We start from the raw sequence: 25,192 nt of genomic DNA, 5'->3' as shown, positions 1-25,192 counted from the left end.
TCTAGTTTGCAATAACTGACCATGTCTGACCTCCACAACTGAATGTAAGCATCGCACAGTCTTTGTTTTAAAATATCTATAAAAACTGATTCATCTTCGACACCTTGGTTGAGCCAGACAAAACCAAAACCATGAGAAAATAACAGCTGTTTAACTTCCCAACACTTACGTCTCAGTTCTGCTTGTGCATGTTCATACATAAAACATTTTTAAGCAAAATAATTTGTATCCATTTTAAAAATCTTTAAGCGATATTTTACAATACGAATATATATCTTCAGTAAATTAAAGGCATTCTTCCCAGTTCACCTTATATAGTTAGATTGCCTGAGTTTGTAAACCCAGTACATATCTGCAAAATTTACGGTGTGGTCTTTCCACGTTTCCTGCTTTGTGAAAACCCCAAATTTCACTTCCGTAAGTAAGTATAGGTAAAAATTGTCATAGAAATTACAACGTAAATAGAAATATATTTAGCTCTTTTTAAAGAAAAAATAGATGTAAAAGCTTGTTCGGCTATTAACTTTTAAGCAATGTCCAACTGGCCAAAAACTTGAAAACTTAACGCCTAAATAACTAAAATTTGATACAACTGAAAGTCTTCTACTATTATAATACCATTTTTATAACGCCTCAGACCTGCCGCTTTTCTAAACGCCATTACTATGGTTTTGTCAATATTGATTTTTAATTTCGCCTCATGAATTGACAAATCGTTCAGGAGACTTTGAAGACCAATGGCATTGTAACTAAAAAGAATCAGATCGTCGGCAAAAAATAGATAAAATAGTCTTTACATTCTACATGAATTCCGACAAATCTTAATAATAATAATAATAATAACAAGGCAGTATTGCTGAAGGCAATGAGTACTTGGGCCGTGATAGAGTAATTTTGAGGACAATATATACTACTATTCAAATATGGTCTTGAATTTCCTCCTGTCAATTAGGCATTTGATTGACTGGTTATTAAACGAAGCAATGGCATGACAACGGCAAAATATGTCTAGCAACTTTTGTGGAGTTTGAGGCAGGGGTTCTTTATTTATAGTGGAAATTGCTTAAACTCCTTAAATATTCAAATTACAGCAAATTTCTTTTGTTCTCGATGGTAGATGTCTAATATTTAGATGGGCATATTTAGATTTCTACCCTATAGTTATCCATATACACCAAAAATCGGACATCCAGCTCTATTGGCTTGCTCAGAATGAGATATGCGCATAATTAATGAGGTACAATATGTGGTGTCATAAGGTGTCCCATCATACCAAATATGAAGGGTGTAGCACTTGTAGTTACTGAGTTGTGGACAAATATATATATTTGAGGTCAAAGGTCATTGAGGTCATGTGACATTTTGTCAAAATAATTGTATTGCTAAGTTATTCCTACCAAAAATCAGACCTCTAGCTCTATTGGCTCGCTCAAAATTAGATATGCGCATAATTAATTAGGTACAATATGTGGTGTCATAAGGTGTCTTATCATACCAAATATGAAGGATGTAGCACTTGTGGTTACTGAGTTGTGGACAAATATATATATTTGAGGTCAAAGGTCATTGAGGTCACAAGATATTTTGCATAATAATTGTATTGCTAAGTTATTCCTATATACCAAAAATCAGACCTCTAGCTCTATTGGCTCGCTCAAAATAAGATATGCGCATAATTAATGAGGTACAATATGTGGCGTCATAAGGTGTCCCATCATACCAAATATGAAAGGTTTAGCACTTGTGGTTACTGAGTTATGGACAATAATGTATATTTGAGGTCAAAGGTCACCAAGGTCACATGATATTTTGTCAAAATGTCTGAGATATCTGCGTGAACCGATGGACTCACTGATGGACTCACGGACGGATATGACCCAATCTATAAACCCCCTGGACTTTATCCGTGGGGACAAAAAACTGTGTCAATGCATCCTTTAGGCAATATGAATACGATGAGAAACTAAATTTTTATTTTCTTGGCCTTATACATGGGAGTCTATGGAGAACTGCCTTATACATGGGAGTCTATGGAGGTGTAAACTAAAAAGTCCTCTAACATGGCCAAATTCGATCGCATTGTGAAACAAATCGACGTGCATCTGTATGGGGTTGGGTACTATTCTTGTGCAAAGTTTGAAAGAAATTGACCAGGGCATGTCTGAGATATCTGCGTGAACGGACGGACTGACATGACCAAACCTATAACTCCCCCAGGACTTCGTCCGTGGGCACTAAAAACAACGCAACAGTTATTACAGCTACACCGGCGGTAGGTTCATATCCAGAGCCCCGTACGGTCTGCCGCCGTCGCTTGAAAACCTTACCTAGATGAAATTTTGTCTATAGGCTGAAATTTCGCCGAAGTTTGACAAAATTGCATCGATTTTTCAGGTTCATATCCGACATTTTTGAGTTTTGAGTGCAGACAGAAATAAGTTTTGAGGCAACATGGCTGCGACCCCAAGTTGACCCCTAGCCCTGCGTACGATGCTATGTGCTACAGCTAACACACAGCATCGTACGCAGGGCTAAAAGTAGCCCTGCGTACGATGCTGTGTGTTCCGCTACAGCTAGTAGCCCCGGTGAGCGGGGCTATTAGCTGTAGCGGAACACACAGCATCGTACGCAGGGCTAGGCTAAAAGTAGCGAGAGTTGCCGACATAGACGGTTATTTACGAGAAGTGAATAAAAGACTGTCATTTTTGGAAGCGATCAAGTAGCTGAGGTAGGCTGGGATGCGACTTGGGCCCAAGAACGCTGAATTTCGGCAGTAATTTGGCTTTTTACGTCAAGTCCCAAAATGGATTTGAAGTCACCGAACCTACGTACGGGTCTTTGCAGGGCTGTGGTGAGCGGGGCGATTAGCTGTAGCGGAACACACAGCATCGTACGCAGGGCTAGTTGACCCCAAGTGAAAATGTGTTCGCGATCAAATCTTCCTATATTTTTTTCAGAATTTTCGACAAAATCATTGCTTCTTAAATCTTTTGTAAAATATAAAATACTAAAATAAAAATGCGATGTGCCATGTCTCCAGATTTCTAAAATATCGTTCGTTGACCGTTCTTCGACGGAATACTCATTTCACAAACTTGTGACGCAGTTGAAATTCAATACTGACCGCCAAATAATCTTAATGAGACGAGATCATTCTATACATCCTCCAAATTATCCAACCATTCGCGTTAGAGTTCAGCTCGCTTAGAGTATCATGACATTCTTCGGCCTTCGTTTAGATCGACCCTAATCTCTCCCATTCAGGAAATAAATACACAAGCTACCTTGACAAAACTTCGTGCACCATCGAGGACCAAACGCACTACAAATCTGTTTTGACGTCATCATCTCCTTACATGGTAATCGGCATACCGTATTTTTTAGCAAAGGAGACACAGAATACGTCGGAGTATTCAGTTTCAAAACGTATTACATTGTGTGATGTTGTCAAAAAAAGGTAATGTTACTGCAGTGGTATAAATTACAAAACACAAAAGTTCAAATCAGTTTATATTGACTGGCTTTACCCAACATTTCATGTTGTTTCTTATGCCAGATTTGACCACGTGCTTACTGGCGACCCCTTTACATGCAAATTTTGTGTCAAATGGTGTGTTCTGCTGGAAAAACAAACGTACGATTTCTATATGAAGGAGGCGAAATTTGCCCTCAAAACTCGAAACCACCCCTTTATGGGTGTACCTAGCTATTTTGAACGAGCTTCTCGAATCTGCAGCTCTATTTCGAAATGATGGTGTGGTTTTCTCAGCTCAAGGATAAGTGTTCTCCATCGCTGTGGGCATTACTATTCTCAACTGGGGTACAGTTTCCAGTCGTAATGTTTTTCATTGTGTCCGGGATATAAAACCTTTCTTTTTCACACTTAATACTTTGATTAACACTAGTCCACATCTTGTCAGCGATTAAACATGTTTCAAGTTTAAATGTTAAATTCTGGTCTCGAGCCCTCTTGTTCGACCAAACTGAAATTACCCCTCCCACTTTGGCTCGTCCAGTGGGTGTAGCAAGGGTCGTGCCATCGCCTAGGAAACGGAGGGTGCATTAATTGTTGCATTTCGATGCACATTTTGATTATATTCAGAAGATTTTGTGGCAAAAACTCAGATAGAGAAGCATTAATATTCACATCTCACTTATTCAAGACTGGCTGAGAGCAGCACTTCCATTCAGTTAACATCATTACGCCATTTATTATGCCAAGAAAGATGAAGCCAAGACATTTTGCCCTCCCTGGTCTCAGCCAGAAATGGTTATACCTTACAGAGTTTTTTCCCACGGAATGAAAACAAATGTACTTGGGCTGAGGCCCAAGTACAATAATAATAATAATAATAATATTTATTTCTTATAGAGCGCATTACATTTTTAAAATCTCAATGCGCTTTACACAACACAAAAAAGCGGTAAATTATAAATAAAAATTACGAGAAAACACCAATAAAATGCAAAGAGATAAAATTTTAAAAAGTGTCTAGGAATAAAATGATCTAAAAGATAAGTTTTTAACTGACTTCTAAAATTGTCATAAGAATTAGCAAGCCTTATCACAAATGGTAAAGCATTCCACAAATGGGGAGCACATACAGAAAAGGCTCTATTGCCATAAAAAGCCGTGTTGCAAACAGGCTGATGCAAAATGATCTCACCACTAGACTGGGATCTAAGTGTACGACCAGTATGACGTACTGTAAGCATTTCGGCTAGATAGTCGGGGGCTTGGCCTGTAATAATTTTGTAAGTGAAACAAAGAATTATAAAAATGAATTCGTTTCTGGACTGGAAGCCAATGTAAATTTTGTAGTACTGGTGTTATGTGGTCCCTTTTCTTCTTTCTGCTAACAAGCCGAGCGGCTGAATTTTGAATAGCTAGGAGTTTACGTATTTCAAAGTTCGGAAGACCAAAAAGAAGACTGTTGCAGTAATCCAAACGTGATGTAATGAAGGCATGAACAAGTTTCTCCGTGGTACGTTGGTCAAGAAGATCACGAATCTTTCCTAACCTCCAAATCGCATATGATGCAGATCTACAAATATTTGTAACATGTTCTAACATGGTGCAGGCAGAGTCCATTGTAACACCTAGATTGCGAACTGATTCAGATGGATATACACTGACATCACCAATCCGAAAACTACAACGAGGGACAGTTCCCTCAATCCCAAATTTTGAGGAAAAATGTACAACCTCTGTCTTAACGTCATTGAGTGCAAGCATATTGACCGTCATCCATCCCCGAATCTCGTCTAAACACGACTCGATCGTGGCAATGGAAACCTGGTTACCATCGCATGTAATATGGGATTGGGTGTCGTCAGCATACATCATGTAATCTAAATCATATTTGTTAATAATGTCCTCCAGGGGTGCCACATAGAGACTAAAGAGAATTGGTCCAAGGACAGAACCCTGAGGAACACCACAAAACAACGACTGTTCTTCCGACAGGATTGACTTGACGCAAACAGACTGTGTACGCCCCGTAATGTAAGAATTGAACCAGTCAAAAACAACACCTGTGATGCCAAACCGATGACGCAGCCTGTGTAACAGAATGGCATGGTCAATCGTATCGAAAGCAGAAGAAAGGTCGAGTAAAATCAAAATTACATCTTTACGTTTATCTAAAGAGCGTAGTATGTCATTCTGCACTCTAATGAGGGCAGTTTCTGTGCTGTAACCCGCCCTATATGCAGACTGACACTTAGCGAACAAATTGTTGTTATGTAGGTATGCGTTCAATTGAGTGGAAACTACGCGCTCAATTAGTTTTGACACAAAGGTTAAATTTGACACAGGGCGATAATTACTGAGAATATTTGGGTCCAGATTTGCCTTGTTGAGTAATGGACGAACAATAGCATTTTTACAGGAACCTGGAAATTCACCAGAGAGTAAAGACTTGTTTACAATTTGACAAACAGCTGGTGCCACCTGGTCACAACACTGCTTTAAGAATGTGACAGGAATTGGATCCATCATAGAAGTCTTTGGTGGCATGGTGTTAATGAGCTTTGACACCAACTCGATTGTAACTGGAGAGAAAAGTGAGAATGAATGATTTACACTTTGGCAATCAAATGAAGTAACAACCGGTAAATGTGAACGTAGTTTTTCAATTTTGGAACGAAAAAAGTTAGCAAAAGCATCTGGTAAATTGGAAAGTTCAGAGTCCGGAAAAATTCCTGTTGTGGCGTTCTTACTCCCGATGATGCTGTCAATGATATTAAAAAGGGACCGTTGATCAGCACTCTCAATTCGATTACGGTGGTATGCAGCGTGCGCTTCTTTCAACATCTTTACACAATCACAACGAGCCGCTTTGAAAATTTCCCAATGTATATCAAGTCCTGTTGTTTTCCAGTGTCTTTCCAATCGACGAAGTTGTTTTCTTTCTTCCATTAGTTGAACTGTATACCATGGGGCTCGATGCTTATCATAGCGAATTTTAGTAACCTGGGGAGCAAGTTTGTTGATGAGATCTAAGGAGAGTATCGTAATTTGACGCAAGGAAACTGGCACTAGTATCATTTGATGGTAAATCTGAAAGTTCTTCTTGAAGTGTGGTAATATTCACAGTGTTCTAAATGCTGTTTTATGTCATCTTATTGAACCATTTTGCACTCAACACGGACATCGGGGAATGTTTGTGTAATACCATACCGTGTTCTGACTTTTCCTTATATCATTTTGATACATAGAATGTAATAGTGTCAGGTTATTCACAAAATACGGGATTTATGTCCGAATACATCGTGTAGCGGAGGTATTGTCCTCGACGCTAGGCATTTCAGACATTGCCTCGTAGGATGTACGAGGACATAAATCCTAGACTTTTGTGAATAACCTTATTATAATACCCTTTTAGTCAAACAAAAAGTCGAAATTAAGGCGTTTTGGATGCCCGTCGCGCACTGCACTGAGCGATCGCGAGGAGACTGGGAACTCGTTCAACCCGCCGCTGCCCGGTGCACGTTGTCAAAATTCTAGGTCAGCTGCATAATTTCACTCAAATTCACAGGTTTTGGACTGATCATTATTTGTGGAGTAAGCTTACTGAATGTTAAGAAATATATATTTTTGTAAAAGTGTAAAAGTGTTCTCTTCTTTTTCCTCGTGTTGATGTTAAGGGGTTTTGACGTCAAAGGTCAAATAGCGACCAATAACACTTAAGTACTCGGCGTCAAAGTTATTGGACTCCACGTCCTCTGATACCGAAACTTACTATATGGCAAAACTCTATAGGTTACAGACGCAGGTGTATAATAGTACATAAAATGTAATAATTTCCTGAACAAGTCCTGCCCTCACTGACAATGGTGCCATGGATACCATTTCCTAATACTGTCATAACAAGAGTTCATTCCCGCGTTAAAGGTAAACACTCTGATGCACATGTCCCTCCTCCGTATGAAATACACCCTGTGAATAAATGCAGAACAAGTTGCAGTCAACAATTACATTTTAATGACATCCTCATAAACGGCAAGTTGTGTACGGGGCAACACATACAAGCACAGAAGAACAATTGAGAGCCCATGTCGCTTTATTGATTCAACCCTAGACATGGTCCAAGTCCGTGAAAAGTAACCAATTTAGTGATGCAGTGGAGTTATCGCGAGCTTCGATGCGCAAATCCACTACCCAGAGAGTTGACCTCCCACAATCGTAAAGACGGCGTTGGATAGTATTGCGGAATCTCAGTCAAAACGTTTAATATAAAACACACCATTAATGCAGTAAAACTCAGTGAAATTACTGTAGTTTACACAATCTTCGACCTGGGTGCCGTCAAATCTTGAGTACGCATGAATGTATTACCTAGTGTTTATGGTTTCCTATCACTACATAAAAGTGTCAGCAAACGCAATTTCCGTTTAAGGTATAGTGTGCGCCTCAAAAGTAAAAGACTTAAACTTTTGCTCAAATCCTCCTCAGTAATCTTTCAACCATTCACTCTCAAAATCAAGAATACAAATCGGGGGTCACCGTCCAAAGTATAGTACTAGAGAGACAAATTACCTAAGATATACCGATATTTGAAATTCAAATGGCCGCCATCCTTTTGTTAACTCCATGTGAAAATGTATTTTTTTTTTATTTTAAAAAAGCAATACAGTGAAAACTTTTCTTTCATCAAGAGCTTTAAAATGAACCCCATAAGTGGTAGATCAGAACAGAATTCGTAAAATTTCAAAGCCTTAATTGGAAAGTGTTCAAAGTGAAATTATGTTTTAGTAAATAATTTCAAACTCACCTTTTCATGCTTTGATAATTTAAATAGAACTTCAACGGCCATAGTTGCAGTGATCCGATCCCTTGGATTCCATTTCCAACATCGTCTCATCAGAGTGTAGAATTCTTCATCACAATGTTGTGGATTTCGAAGACGGTAACCATTCTGCAGTCGACTCACTAACTCATCAATATCAATGTTATCATATGGCATACCTCCTGTGTAGGTATGAGAAATCATGGACAGCTCATGTTCATTGATAACCGTTAATGAGCAACTTGAACATTTCCGCCTTCTGTTTCTCATGATATGTACCAAAACACAAGACAAACTCCGTGTCTCTCCGTTCCGATTTGACGGTTAAGTGATGTAGTTTGAAAATTAAAAAACAAAACAAAGCGAATACTAAAAACCAACGAAAGCATATTTTACTAGTTCAATGTTGAGATGTTAATGAGGAAAACAATTTTACCTAGTGTTGCTGTCTCCCACAAGAATACTCCAAACGCCCATCTGAAACAGGAGCAAAGTGACAATTTGAAGAAATCACATAGTAACAAAATAAATGTTACGATTATAAACTAGGCCAGTTATAAGTTCGTGCCATATGAAAAGTCCTCTGAACAAAGCTTACATTTTATATCTCATATACAATGATGTCTCATGTCCAATGATTCCCTATCTCAAAACATTTAAACACCGTTTTTGGCTTTGCACCAAAAGTTATGATTCTACCTGTCACCAATGTCTTTGGAATATTTCACTCAGTAATTATAGGAGTAAAAAACTTACATGTCACTAGACGATGTGTACACGCTGTTTGTTAATGATTCAGGAGCCATCCAACGCACTGGAACCCTGCAATTTCTCTGTACCAAAACCAGAGGAAATTTTAAATTGGAGATCTTTCCGACAGGTACCATCTTTCCGACAGGTACCATCTTTCCGACAGGTACCATAGGTAATTGATGTAATCTCATTATCGTAGTTTATGTTTAGGACGAGATCAAACTAGGGTCCATATGGTACTGTTCATCAATCATTCGAACATAGGACAAGGAATCTCACAAGCATGAAAGTCCATATACGTTTTTACCTCAAAGAAGCTTACATATCATTTCGTATGCATGGTAGACCAATAAATGAAAGCATAATTTATGATAGCTATTTATCCGTCTAAATATACGTCAAAACACAAATGACCATACTTACCTTTGAGGGAGGTCTTTGATATATTGCAGTCTGGTAAATGTCTCTTGCAAGTCCAAAGTCCCCGATCTTGGCAATGTTAGTGTTTGAAATCAAAACATTGCGAGCTGCAATATCGCGATGTACTACCTGATAGAAGTGAGATGAATGTCAAACATGTTTCACATTATTTATTGTGCCGCAGTCTTTCTTTACGTTCCTCCGTGTTCGTTCTTAGGAAAGGATATCATTCTACATGGAGGACTGCATATATCATACAAAGTCATCGATACAAAATCTGATAATAATTCTGTGGAGGGAACTATAAATTCGTCAATTTAGTTTAGATGACTGATTGAAGTTGATAAACTGCATCACTGATTGACAAGTAAGATTCGTCACAAAGCATATGATAACATCAAGTTAATGATTAAATAATAATTAGTTATGCCGTAACCTTAATATCGGCAAAAACCTTCCTCATTTATATAGCGCGCATCGTCCCATACGTATGCAAATATGCACATTCACGGTTGGTTCTTCAGCGTGTTTCTAACATAAGTTCACTGCTGTTAGAAAATTTTGAAAATTTCTCAGGAGTAGATACGATAATCTTTATAGGACCAACGGAGCCATGTCTCTTGATACCTCATGCACGCCGCCCTCAACTGTACCTGTCATATCGCAAATGCCATAGGCTGAAAGACTGTACACATATGTCATTCACCTTCGTTTTTTCCATGTGCTGCAATGCCAGGGCAACGTGACAACAGAACTTCATCAGACGTCTTCCTGACTCCAAAGAGAAATCATTTTGTTGCTGTAATTTCTTGAGCTCTGAGTGCATATCGGTACACATAAGCTCTGTTATAATCACCTTCTTGTCTGTAGAAAAAACGTGTATCAAAGTCAGCTTGCAATTTGAACCTTTGAATTTATCTTAACGTAGTATGCTCTGCTCTTCGAAAACTATTTTCCTTCAAATTTTTTCTCAAATTATGCTCAAGACGCTAAGCCCTTCTCTATTATGTCAGAACTGCAAGTCGACGATAAACAAGCATCGTTCAGTGAAAGCAATGATTGAAATATTCAAATGCATTTGACGTCATTATCCAGGGAGCAAGTCAAGATGTCAACTGGCGACGGCCTGGTACTTAGAGAAGAAAATTATCATCTACCCCATGACATTATTTTCTTATCACAAAAGTATGAAGACATATTGGGTAGGTTCAAGTTTTGCAAAACTGAGTCTTTGTAGGAATACATTTCATAAAAAAATTTCCGTGCTATTGCATACAATGTTACATATTCTAAACGTATGGACTTTAAAAAAATGATTGAGGCTGTTTGAGTGATACGTACAGCTACGGACATCAAACAACAAAGCATACGCCATCGTTGTGTTGAATTAATATAGCATTGCTCAACAGATCATTATGCATGCATATGCTGTAGCTAAATGTCCCTATACCTTCGGAATGTTTTGAAAATTGAAATAATTACAAAACTTTAACATATCGGATCTCACCACAAAGGGAATTGAGCTGCATGTGCCTGCTACATCATATTGTCTTTGTGCAGGCTTTGCGGAATATTAATTCAGGTGGTCAGCATGGGTAGTAAAGCTGGCAAATGGCAAGCCATCTTTCGGATTTAATTAGAAAAGAATGCAGAACTGGTATGTTGATAACATGTACTTTTACCTTCATTTACGATTGATCACATAGCAACGGTGTTAGCACTGGCTTTCATTATTGAAAATAGTGACGCATAGATTTTCAATCATGCAATCTAAAGACACAAAAATCAAACTTATTCTAGCAATTCCCAATTTGAAAACACATCAGCCAGTAAAAATGTTTCTATACAGACGGAAAACATGGATATGGCATTAGATTAGCAAGAGTACTTGAGCCAAAATAAACGTTTCGATATTGACAACCAATATCATGAAAAGTTAGTTTCTTTTAATATGTTTCAAACTGGGTCAACACATGCTTTATTCCAGCAAGGTATGCTAAGCTTTTGAGGATGCCACAAAGTGTTAAGAATATTTCCAAATACTGTGAAATTCTCCATCCTGGCATGTTTGTAACGACGAAATTCGCCATTTTAAAATTCGAATCCATTCGCTTCAATATGATCCGAAGTAAGGCACCATTATTAAAGGCGTCAAACATTCGACTTCACACGAATCTATCTCCATTTCTTACCTGTTTTCCAATTGGTAATAACGCCAATCAATTGGATTATATGTGGACTTTGACTTAACAAGGCAAGTGTAGTCACTTCATTTTGATAGGCAGTCTGATATTCAATGTCATCTGGTGCAAATGAAAACAAGATCATTTCAATCAAATACAAAGCAAATTAAAACTTATCTAAAAGAACCATGACATTACACTTTTGTAAATTCTTTTCCTCCCGGTTTAAATACTCTTTACGCAAGTTTAGGTAACCATTACTTGTAAGAAATGCAACCGAACGTCCGATGATCGTGCAATAATACAGTGATTACGCAAATGAAAATATGCACAGACAAGAAAAGTTAAATACGTATAAAGAAGCATGGATAAATTTACCCTTTAGGATTTTCACTGCAACTCTCCTTTTTTCATTTCCAACCGTTAATGTGCCAGAATGTACCATGGAAAATTCCCCTTGCCCAATGATTTTCCCAACAACGATTTCTTTCCTATCAAAAACGGGCACTTCATCCTGGAAAATAAAGCACAAAAGGCAAGAAAATAAAACAGAAAAGTCAAGTAATACTGGACGGATGACATCTATACTGTGTACTCAAGTCAAGCTGTTTCCGTATATTTCCGTATGCTATCGATCAGAAATTACAGGTAGACAGCATTTATACTGATTTCAGTAAGGTGTTCGACACTGTATCACATTCCTTATTGTCACATAAACTGAGCAGATATGGTTTCACCGGCAGTGTTTTGTCCTGGCTTACATCGTACCTCCGACACAGAACACAACGTGTATTTATCAATGGTCACACGTCATCACCATGTGATGTCTCGTCAGGTGTACCCCAAGGTTCAGTAATTGGGCCACTTTTGTTCATTCTGTATGTCAACGACTTGCCAGACATTGTTCATTGCCATTGATCATCACTGTGCTCAATGTATACTGACGACGCTAAAATTTATCGCACAATTAGCACACAACATGATTGTATTTCCCTTCAGGCAGATATTGATAACGTTTATAAATGGTGCAATACACTATACAATAACGTCGGGAAGTGCAGCATCATTACATTTACAAACAAAAAGAAACGGATCACCTACAATTACAGTATTGCTGGTGGACCACTAGCCCGCGTTCATAGTGTTAAAGATCTTGGTATTCTTCTTACCTCGAACATGTGTTTTAATACTCACGTTGATAGTATTGTCAGAAAAGCTTTTAGAATGATGGGTTTTATTGAGCGTACATGCGCTAACTTTTCAAATATTTCTGCTCTGAGGTCTTTGTATGTGAGCCACGTGAGAAGCCACCTAGAATACTGCATTGTTATATGGTCTCCGTGGCAAGTAACACAAATTGATAAAATCGAACGAGTGCAGTAAAAGATTATCAAATTTTTATGCTTTTTATCAAATCTGCAATATACTTCAGCAGAGTATTATTCTCTCAGTACCAGATTTAAGCTTCCCCCACTGGTAAAGTGACGTAAATGTTTAGATGGCACTTTTGTGTTCAAACTGGTCAAGTCACACTATAATTGCTCGTTCATTTCGTACAAAATACCTTTTAACGTACCGTCCAGACAGCTACGTAATAGCTACAATTTCCGCATCAGTGCTTCTAGAATTAATCTCCGGAAATATTCTTAAATTTTAAGATGTTTAAATACTATCAATTGAATTTTAAAAGATCATCCAAATATTGATTTATTTAGTTCTACTTTCACCTTTCGGCATGCGCTGCAGGGTGCATGTTTTTACTAGTTTCCTTGATTGTTGTTTTTAACTACCTGTTAGTTATGATTGTGATGTCACTTTTTATTTTATTGTTTTTTTGCGTATAGTTTTCTTTTTTATATGTTAAGTTTAATATATTTCCAAGATACCTGTAAATGGGCCTTGTGCCCGTTGGTCTACCTAGCTAAATAAAATAAAATAGAATAAAAAAAATGAAATTTTAGTGACGTGATAATTTTGTTGTGAATTCTTAGAACTTTCTCGAAATTATCGTGTTTTGAATATTCTTAAACTAAATAAATAAAGAGTAAAGCGTAAAGAGGCTGTGTTAGCAGGCTAAATACAATGTACAGTGCATTTAATCATCGGTACCACAACTCAATATATGAGACGGATACATGGAATGTACAAAACACACCATCAGCTTGGGTATCACGACACATTTCAAAGTAACCGCAACTGATTGAATAATTACAGTAAACCAGCATGGAGCAGCTTTGTCTGGACTTACAAATGAACAGTTGATTACATTTGATATACAATGTAACTGTTTTTACAATTTCAGCTGAGAGTCGAAGAGTGAAGAGGATTTCTCGAGCTGAAACTAAATAAAAACAACAGTTTCTTTTTTAGCTTTCACAGAAATTGTAAAAACAGCTAAATTGTAGATAAAGTACAATCAACTGTAGCAGGTGTTTAAACACACTTTTTTGAGTAGGTAAAGAAAGAAAGAGAAAGAACAGGAACAATATCCAATCTTTTGCAAAACTGAGACACGACTTACCGGTATACAGAGAGACAGCCTCGGTTCACGCAAAGGCATGTAGTTATGTCTCTTCCTCTTCTTGAATAAAATGACAAGAACCAATGTGACAATTGCAATAACGATAATTGTTAGCAAACCAATCAAAGATATTGTCACTTTGTCGTTCAGATATGCTGGACCTAAAGCCAAATCAAGAATATATGTATGGAGAATGGCAAGATTTTTGTCAGTCACATTTGTCATTGCACTTTGATAAGATGGTTACACTCATGTAGTAGCAGATTCTTCCCTGAGTAAAAAAAAATTGATGGTAAATATGCATAATTATGTCAACACAAAAATAAATAAGGCGTAATGCCTACATTTCACACATAATTCAGAATATTAAATTTATCAATTGTCATGCACACTGCTAGGTATCGTCAGATATTTATAACTCTTCATTAATATGCCTTTTTAAGTCTGAGTAGAAAAATAAAAGAATATTGGTAGCAGGGGCTATGCTATAAACTCCTATGTTAATTGCATTTGAAATGGTGTGCACTAGTATTTCGCAGGTTACACATACATACATACATACATACATACATACATACATACATACATACATACATACATACATACATACATACATACATACATACATACATACATACATACATACATACATACATACATGCTGTAAACATAAAATACATACATGCAGTAAACATGAAATACATACATGCTGTAAAATGAAATCGATGAATGAAAATCGACGTATACTCTCATACCTACATCCGCTGGATACATTTTAGATACTCTTTCAATTAAGCTAATGGATTAGTTGAATTAATGAGGGCGTTCCTGTTATGACGTGGGTTACGGTTCCTTCCCACAATTCATGCCAATTTAATTTCATTGCATATCCTTACAATTTTGAGGCGAACTTTACATTCGAGTTCTGTCATTCAACAGGTTTTAAATGCCTTTATAAAATATTTAAAGCAGGTTATTGTATTCCTGTGAAAAGGATATTCCTTCAAATTAATTATTAACCTTATTTTATGAGTATTTTGTTAAAAAGTACTTGGTAACATGTGCAATAGTATATTACATGTATGAATAAATGTGGATAGGCTGGTGAACATGTGCATTCTTGACATTTTCAAAGTCACGACTTAATTCTGCATTGGTCTTCACCTTGGTAATAATGTCCAATGTACATTTTAAAAGAGTAATAAAGACGGTAGTTTGTAGGAAAAAAACTTACCATTTATCGTAACAGCAAATATGCAGGATGCAGAGTTATTACTATTGTCTACAGCTTTATAAATAACAATTGTCGTCCCAATTTCGAATAGATCACCGGACCGAAAATTGGCGCTGACCGCCGGCGGACCTGCGTTATCTGTGCTTCTAACATTCGGCCAACTGATGTTCACTTTGGTCGAGGGATCTCTCACAAACTTCGTAATGTTTAAGGGACACTGGATAATTGGAGCCTGTGTGTCTGTCAATCAATATAACACATTAAGCGCTTGAGTTATGGAAACGTACAGGGCTTGGAAAACTCTATCGTCAGGTGTATGGGTATGTGTAACACATGATTCCTGCTGCTCTTCTGACTGATTCGGTTGTTCTGCACACTCCTGTAGTCAATGGCACATATGCAAGCCTAAATATTTCAGGGCACACGCAGTTATTCTAATATCTATTTTAAATTGACTGTAATAAACCAATGTATACCTCGATCACATTTTTCTCCAGACCATCCAGTGTCACACATACACCCGTGGTATCTGCTGCAGTTGATATAATTGACACAGTCACAACGGTGTTGACAGACGTTTCCCCACATACCAACTTGACATCCTGAATAATCACAGGCAGAGTATTAGAGGTGATAACATCACAGTCAATTCCAAGAGAGTACTTCATGATTTTCACAATAAGGAGTGATGGAAAGCAGTAAACATAATATAAACAAATGTCACTCGTCCATAAGTTCCTTATATTTACCTTCAATGTTCACCTCCAAAGAATTAGAGATAGCATATATACTTGGGTCTTTGGAAGAAACGTTACATCTGTAAGAACCCTCAAATTCGCTGGACATGTTCTTGATCTTGAGCTGAGTTAGGCTATATTAGGAAAGACATAAATTCCGATCTATTAAATGAGTAGTTCAGGATCAAAGTTCACTTCGCTCGTTTGAACAAGGCGCCATGAGAAATTGGTTCGCAATTTTAATGTCGTTTCAATCATTTGAATGCAGTATTAAAACAGATTCGGGCTGAGCGTTTTCGAACCTGTTCGATATTCGACAGTTGATTACTGAAGGCGCAGGTAATATAATGGTATTGTCCAAATCTTTATTTACTAAGACCAAATAAAAAAGATCGTTTCTGGTCACCGCGCGCGTCATTTCTTAACCTGCGGGTCATGTCTTTTTGGGGGAGGGGGCGGCGGTTACATAATCAACAGTACAGTTATCCTTGATATCCCTGTTTGCATGTCCTAAAATTATAAAAAGAAAACGGAAATATTATGCAGCCAGTGATAAAAGACAATAACTGTTGCATCAATAGTGCCAAACCAGCATCGTTATGAATTAAAAAAAAATTAAGAAAAAGGAAAAAAAAGAAAACTGCGTCGTCGCATCATTTTTGCTATATCTTAAGGACCAGAAACAATTTTTGGCCTAAGAAAGGCCTAATACAATCTTTAAATATAATACTTATATCATTCTATTTATTCTAGAGACTTCAATGGCATTATTATTAGTTTTGTGCAACTTCAACCAAGTTTAATTCTACCTAGCAAAATTTAAACTAAATCGAATACACTGTATGAATTGTTCATGAAGTTCAATGCCCACTCCCCCTCCGATTTGTTGTCACTTGCGACGAGTACGCAACCTGATACGTTGATAGTAACTTACCCTGGTATGGAATTAGAAATCACCACCGCCTTTTCTTCTTCTGTCAATATCCTTTCATTCAGTTCAAAAAATAATTCCGCGGGTGAAACATTGATGAAATTACACATAAGTCGCACAGGCGAATAGTAAAATACTTCCTGACTCGAAATCATCAATGTTACTGATGGATCCATTGCTAAAACACGAGAAGTGACCACTGGTTAACAAATAGTTTTAGTGATAAATTTTACTTAAATTGTCTTTTACGAATGTTATCAATTAAAATATCATTGTTGACCAATAAAATCACATTCCGAACTAATAAATGAGTCAATAATTTTAAGATGTCGTTCTGAATATCATTCAAAAGATACGATCTTTGTCGTACATCAAATGAACTTGTAGTTAATTTGTAACTGTCGGGTGATTATTTATCTATACTTCGCAGTCTTAGCAACTTGTAAGTGACCTCTTTACAGATATGTGAACTTAGAGAGCCTTTAAAACTATGCAATAACTATCCATCAGGAAATATAAGAATGTAAGGCAAACAACCTACGTATATCACAGACTGAACCATGCCAGCCTTCAGCACACTGGCAAGCACCATTCCATGCATGGCAGGTTGCTCCATTCTGACACATACAGTCATACTCACAGGAACCACCATATTTGTTCAGCGGACATCCTTTGAAGAAGAAGTACTTTTATCAGCGTTGACGTAATAAAGGTAGGAGATTTACATAATATGACGCAGATTACTTTTCTTGTGCATTAAGTGCAATATTCAATGAGATTGTTTCTTGAAAGAAGTCAACCACTGTAAGATCTTGTACGTATCGATATCTGGTGTCGGAGCGATGTAAAACCTTTGTTGACAGTTTCCAGTAAACTGGCAATGTGACATTGACCGAGTACTTCGCTCACTTTCATGACTTTCATGTCGATTTTCTTAGCATGTATGATTGGTTATTAAAACACAAAAGTGATCATAATAAGTGTTTGAGTTACTTTGGCTGCATTTACAAACACCTCTGGAGGGGAGAGGGAGATTTCAGGGGGGAGGACTTGAAAAAAATTACAACATGCCGGGGAAGGTCTGAAAAAAATGGCATTGCAAAGGGCTGGGGGACTTATTGAATATAAAATTTCTTTCTGAATACTTTCTTGCACTTTCATTTCCTGCCATTTCCATTTTCGGCTTGCCCTTTGGGCGCAGGTTTTACGGTATATTAAATAATTTATTGATGATCAAAGCAGCCACCCAAGGACGAGAGATTCAGGTTGTCATGATTTCTACTTATCCAACCCCTCTGTTGTGCAAAACTGTCCTCTATAATGACTAAAAGTTTCAACTTAACCTTTCAATAACAATTTGGGAGATAACTTATTTGATAACATTTTCCCATTGACAATACATGGAGTCTAGGTCGGTGTCAAATGTTCATGTTGCTGTTTGTACATTTTTTGAGGTCTTTGATATAATACAAACTACTTAGAATAGTGCATAGTATCATCGATGACAGCTAGAAGCTTCAGGTCAAACAACCTTTGAATAGCAATTTGGGAGATGATAACTCCTGAGATATTCGTAGTTCCTCATAGTCTTCAATATATTATGAATCAACATTTCGGTAAAATTCCAAAATTATATTTCTTGCACACACATACACCTGTAACCATCCTAGTCCAATCAAGTACATTAATATCAATAATCAAGTGTCTATAAATACACAGATTTAGCAAGTTTTGTATTGCAAACAAAATAAACTATTCATAGTTTCCTCATATATATATAGTGAATCAAAATTTCAGTAGGTGAAATTCAAAAGTCAAATTTCTTGCACACACATGCACCTGTAACCACCTGCTTCTAATCAAGTACATTCATATCCATAATCAAGAGTCTATAAATACAAAGATTTAGCAAGTTTGTATTTTGAAAAAAAAAATATTCACAGTTTCCTCATATAGTACAGTGTATGGTGGCTCAACATTTTCGACAAAATTCCAAAATCAAATTTCTTGTACATATATGCACGTGTAACCACCTTCTTCCGAGTACAATTATGTCAATTATTCAGGGTCAATATGCACAAATATTGCAAATTTTATATTGGGAAAAAATTATTTAAACGTTTGTCATAGACCCCAATGTGCAGTGGATCAACATTTTCGGTGAAATTCCAAAATTTAATTTCTTGTACACATGTGCACTAGTAAACACCCCAAGCTAATCAACTATATTTATATCAGTTATTAAACGTCCGTAGATGAACAGATATTGCTAGTTTTATATTGGAAAATACACGTTCATAGTTTTCTAATAGACTTCCATGTATGTATCGATCAACATTAAAGATAAAATCCACAAATCAAAAATTTTTGTACACAAATGCACTTTTTGCCTGCCACTTCAAGCAAAGTACATTTACATGAATTATCATACACATATAAATGTAGAAATATAGTGTTTTTTTATGGAAAAAAATGTCAATAGTTTGCCCAATAGACTTCCGTGTATTATGATTTGATATATTTGGACGAAGTATTATATCGGCCACATTTTGCCTTCCTTAGAGATTGACTTCAAAATCATAGCAAGTCAGAAGAGGGGACTTGAACACATTGTGAGTTTGATAGGGGGTATTTGAAAAAATCTGAGAACTATTTTGGAATCACCCCTCCAGAGGTGTTTGTGAATGCAGCCTTAATTGGATTTGTACAACAAATATGATTCTAAAATGTGTTTAGCCATACTCTATCGATACAATAGGCGAGCCTAATGTGTCATTTATCTATTATAAGGATAAAAATGAAATTTCATTTATCCTTTGGCATAGTTCGTTGACTTTCAACTTGATAGGCATGTGAATCTATGAATATGTTTGTTATTCATTTGCTGTAACAAAATGTTCTCTTCTCGACAGCTACCTACCAACATAAATCAATTCAACAGCTCCAAAACCAAAGGGTCTCTTCATGCTCCCCTTTATTGCTAAGCGTACATCAACCTCAAATCTCTGACGAACATGTGTATCAATCATTTTCAAAGTAATTTTTCCAACCTGTTTTAGACCCATATACTCGCTTACTTCTTTTACCATACGGTTCTGGATCGGCTTCCCTTCTTTTGCCTAATGAATGATCATATTCCACATTCTAGAGGTTAAAAACCGGATTTCGGATATTGGTGACTTCTTCTTCACTCTCATAACACATGAATTTTATGCCTTCTTTTGGCTGCATACCTAAATAATTGGCTATAGCTATTATTTCAGGAGTTTGATGAGTGCTTAATTAATATTCACGCATATTTATTATTATAACAGCACATGCATTCAATTTTTGTCATTGTTATAATATCATACTATCACTGATTTAATTATCTTACAATAACCTTAAGCTAGTATGCGCCTCCAAAGTGAAAGACTTACACTTTTGCTCAAACTTTCCACAAAGAATATTTGAACCATGCTCTTTCAAACTCAAAAATAAAATTCGGGGGTCACCGTGCAAGTTTTAGTACTAGAGAAACAAATTACCGGAAGTTTACCGTTATTTGAAATTCAAAATTGCCGCCATTTCTGTGTTAACTCTCTGGCGAAAAATTAAATTTTGGATTTTCGAAAAACTATGTCACTGAAAGTTTTTCTTTCTCCAAACGCTTTGAAATGAACCCCAACAAGTGGTAGATCCGAAAAGAATTGTAGAAATTTTAGAGGTTGGCGATTTGTCCCCGAAGCGCATTCTACCTTAAGAAGGATATAATTACTCTTATCGAAATACCTGACTTTTCCATCATATCTCAGAAGTCCAAGTTTGTTTTATCTATCCGTGAACGAAAACCATAACTAATGTGATGAACAGTTCACATATTAGTGACTGTGAAATCTTCCTATACTCATAGCATTTTGAAACCAATAAAACAACATATCATTGAAATGTCGATTCATGAAGAAAGATATGGCGCGTTTGCGATTTCTTGATGTGCGGCGTGGAATCAATGTTTCTGGGAACATAAAGACCCTCATTTTACATTATTTATGACTCTAAACTCTTGTTCTTCTCTTAAAATGCACATGTGAAAACACACTCTTTTACCTCAAAGATTTCAAATCCAAAATGTGTTGTGTTTCCTCTGTTTAACTCGACAATTTCTACGTCATATGACTCATCCAAAAGTGTCACTTTCACTTCGGTGTCATACCAGCTGATCTCATCGTTCGAAGTGCCTCGCCTTGGGAAGAGAGCGCTTGTGTCAATCAGTCCGAAATATATATCTAGGGCACCTTATAGTTCATAACAAATGACAAAGATAATTTAATTAGAAATAAAATTATGTTTTCCATACCACCCAAAATTTCCCAAAGTTAGGATAAAAACGTTCACTTCCGGTGATAGTTTACAAGTAACCATTAACCTTCTGCAGTACAAATCTGATTGGCCATTTCATTAAAGAACTTGCTGTCTGGCAATACAAGTTTGTGCAGATATTTTGTTGACAAGACAACGTAATGAATCGAAGAAACTTATAAGTTTTCTTCGATTGATTACGTTGTGAATGCGTGACTTACAGTGGGAGTTGTTGGCAACATATCTTAGCTGCTTGGACAAATCGACATTTGGATCATCATATGAGGCCTTCTTACCATCCAGTGAGATATCAGCGATATGTGGCCATGAACGCTGATACGTGCAACGAGAAAAAAAAAACGGTTTTAGTTACGAACTGCATTTTTATTTGACAATTGCTCAATGTGTATTGACTTACAGAAATGCATTTCCCCATTTCGCATCTCAGATATGTATAAAAACATTCAAGACAGCGTAACAACGTATTAAAATAAACAAATTTTAAAAAATGAAGTCCCTGTAGCATCTTTATAATGAAAGAAACAAATTGACGGTGAAAATTTTACTCATGAACTCGCAATAATTGAAATTTTAAGCACGTCTGCCCGAGCATTTTTGTCCTTTTGGACAAAATGATTCGTTTGTTTACAAACCTCGTCTTTGATTGGTGTTTCACATGATTTGTTGTAATAGGGTGGCCAATCATTTACAGCTGTTACGTGAACTGTCAATCCGAACGTTCTAGTGTGCTCACTCTGTAAATATAAAGAAAGGCAGAAAGTTCAGGCAAGGGTTACCAACCGTAACCTTTTCAATACATAAACGCGGTTCACGTTAGGGACCCTGGATAATTTAAACACGCGCACAGTAAACGCAACTTCTGTGGTTTTGGGCGGGTTGGCTGTATTTCGATTACCATGTGTAAAAATCGCACTACATGTTTTTATATCGCAAAATCTTACTATATGTTTTTATGTATCGCAAGATATCGCTTTATAGTTTGGCGTGTACCAGGCCAGTGCGGCACCGCGCCGGCACTACACCAGCATTTTTTCAGTTTGACATACATGTGGTTCGGTGCACATTTAAAATAATGTAACAATCATTTTGGATACACTGGTTCAAGTCATTTCATTCTATTTGTTGTGTCATTTTTGAGTTGGCGCTGAACAAAGATTGATTTTAGAGGAGGTATGCGGGGGGGGGGCAGCGTGTGCGTGATTTCATAGCGACATAATTACCGATTGTAGGTATGCTGATACAGAATGAGGTTTGGTTGGATTTTCGCACTTTCAAACTTTCGTTTGGAGGGGAGGGGTGAGGGCGTACACAATTAGTTGCGTTTACCGTGCGCATGTTTAAATTATCTACATACGGCCCCCTTATAAGCTTGCATGTGATAGGCAACGTACTGTGTGAGGAAACCGAATAGCTTATTCAGCGGCACCAGTGTCACCTCAATGTAAAAAAGACACTGGTGTTGTACGTGAAAGGGTTGGTGGTTTTTATAGCCAAGTTTTCTCGCTGCTGAAATAGGTGAATGAATCTGTCATTAATCTCCTGTTTTAGTGACATAGCACGAACATGTGTGACCTCTTTAGATTAAGGGCATAAAAAAACTAAAGCCCTTTATTGAAAATCTTTAGTTCAGGTTTTTCTAGACCATCTTGTAATGCTATTTCATTCATGTACGGCTATATTGATATGTATCTTTCTGCAGTGCTACAATTGTATCAACCCGTCGGTTTATTTCTTGAATAAACACCCGGCAAACTCATAGCTATGGATCAACATCAATGAAGGAGTCGTTTTTTGAGTTTCGATGCGAAGTATCATGCTTCATATAACCACCATAAAGATTTTTTTTCAGATGGTACTAATTCCCAATTCAAGACTCCGTAAAACATGTCAGCCCACAATATCAATCTGTATATTAAACTTTGTAACATCTGTCCTTTGTAGCATACTGTGTGTCCTTCTTCTCGAAAATTTCCTATGCATAAACATTCATACATAATCTGATGATAACACACGCACACTTAAATACTCTTCACAGGGCCCCAGGGTTCACAAATACACCAGTGTATTGCTGAAATAAAGGAAATGTTCCTTAATAGTCTTACCATCATATGTACGTGGATTGCAAGAGCAAACTCCTCAGTTATTGATGCTTCGAGGGGGTTTGCAACAACAATGGCAGTATTATCTTCACTGATACCAAACCTATTGAACTGATGTAAAGAGATTTCATTAATATAAAAAATTGGATGCAGCTTAAATGTATAAACAATGGCAGCGTGTTAATTTGTTTCTTTGGTTCAATGGCATAACAGAACAACAAGCGATACCTTAGGGATACTATGAGTTTCAATCATAGCTTTATTTGATATAAATGCACGGATCGCTGTTTCAGTTTGCAAACTACGTCGAAGCGTTAATTGGTAACACTATCCAGAGAGAGAAATACCGAAAACCGACTTGAGCTATTCTCTTGAAAATTTTGCACAAGTATATAGCACAAAATACGACGCTGTACGAAGCTTCTAATGATAGCGATCAAATTAACACGTAATATTAACGAACACAAAGTTATCAATATGTCATATACCGCCATTACAATCTTGCCACAGTTTTCCATCGTGTAAATTAAAAAACAGTTTATAATATAATGTAAGTGAATATTCCGCCTTATAAACATAGCGCCCTTACTGTATTTCCGTCGACAATGTGTAAACTGTAATTCTGTGAAGGTAGCCTCCACTCTTCAACATTAAAAACGTGACTGCCAACAGCGGTATTCTGAAAAATTAATTGAGGTACTGGAAGATACTGTGTAGTGTGCACTCGCAATAACAATAAACAAACATAAACATTGATGTACAGACGTTTAAAAATACCATCACTTATCCCGCAATAGATCATATATAAAAGTACCTATTTTAGGATACGTATATGAAATTATACATACATACATACATACATATAGAGATACATAGATACATAGATACATAGATACATAGATACATACATACATACATATGCATACATACATACATACATACATACATACATACATACATACATACATACATACATACATACATACATACATACATACATACATACATACATACATACATACATACATACATACATACATACATACATGCATGCATGCATACATAGATACATAGATACATAGATACATAGATACATAGATACATACATACATACATACATACATACATACATACATACATACATACATACATACATACATACATACATACATACATACATACATACATGCATACTGTACATCAGTACAATTCGCAAAGTGCATTAAGGCTGAGAAAGCCCCATTTACAGTTATATTAAAATGTACTTTTATCTCTACCATACCTCTCGAATGGATACACTGGAATTCTTCGCCATGGTGTAGTTAGCAATCTCTTTTTCCGTATGACAGGTCTCTGCCAGTGTTTCCGTTAGCGTAGAATTCTGCGTATTTTACGCATTTCTTGGGCGACCGTACGCAAAATAATAAGTGCTTGCGTACATGCTGTACGCAGTCGATTAACGTGTCTCCCCCCTTCTGATTGTTTTGACTGAACTGAACTGCGGAACGGCGGCTCCACTTTCACATGTGTCATGCTGTCTATTGAAACAATTGATACACAAAAGTTTCCACTATACTTTGCACCTAATAATTGCAACAAAGTTTGATCATTTCTGTCAATCAATTTCTCATTGCGTCGTCTGGAGCACATGTTCTTGACTCGCT

General features: G+C 36.8%; 1 protein-coding gene across 1 annotated transcript; it reads right to left on the bottom strand.

The window, feature by feature from the left end:
• Positions 1–4,369: 4,369 nt before the first annotated feature.
• LOC139138201 (uncharacterized) lies at positions 4,370–25,130 on the bottom strand. The gene is made up of 21 exons (XM_070706475.1): positions 24,811–25,130; positions 24,118–24,207; positions 23,532–23,639; positions 22,062–22,163; positions 21,630–21,741; positions 21,157–21,344; positions 19,991–20,189; positions 17,612–17,740; positions 17,074–17,248; positions 16,152–16,273; positions 15,879–16,004; positions 15,403–15,642; positions 14,169–14,329; positions 12,026–12,161; positions 11,657–11,767; positions 10,171–10,328; positions 9,468–9,593; positions 9,048–9,124; positions 8,728–8,768; positions 8,277–8,473; positions 4,370–7,441 (listed from the first exon to the last, which is right to left on the bottom strand). Exons 1-21 carry the CDS (start codon positions 24,841–24,843, stop codon positions 7,391–7,393), a joined length of 2,682 nt encoding a protein of 893 aa, XP_070562576.1. The 5' UTR covers positions 24,844–25,130; the 3' UTR covers positions 4,370–7,390.
• Positions 25,131–25,192: the final 62 nt, after the last annotated feature.

The sequence above is a fragment of the Ptychodera flava genome, chromosome 8 (assembly GCF_041260155.1).
Source record: "Ptychodera flava strain L36383 chromosome 8, AS_Pfla_20210202, whole genome shotgun sequence".
NCBI lineage: Eukaryota > Metazoa > Hemichordata > Enteropneusta > Ptychoderidae > Ptychodera > Ptychodera flava.
The sequence above is the reverse complement of the archived record's forward strand: the minus strand, read 5'-3'. Positions and strand labels throughout refer to the sequence as shown.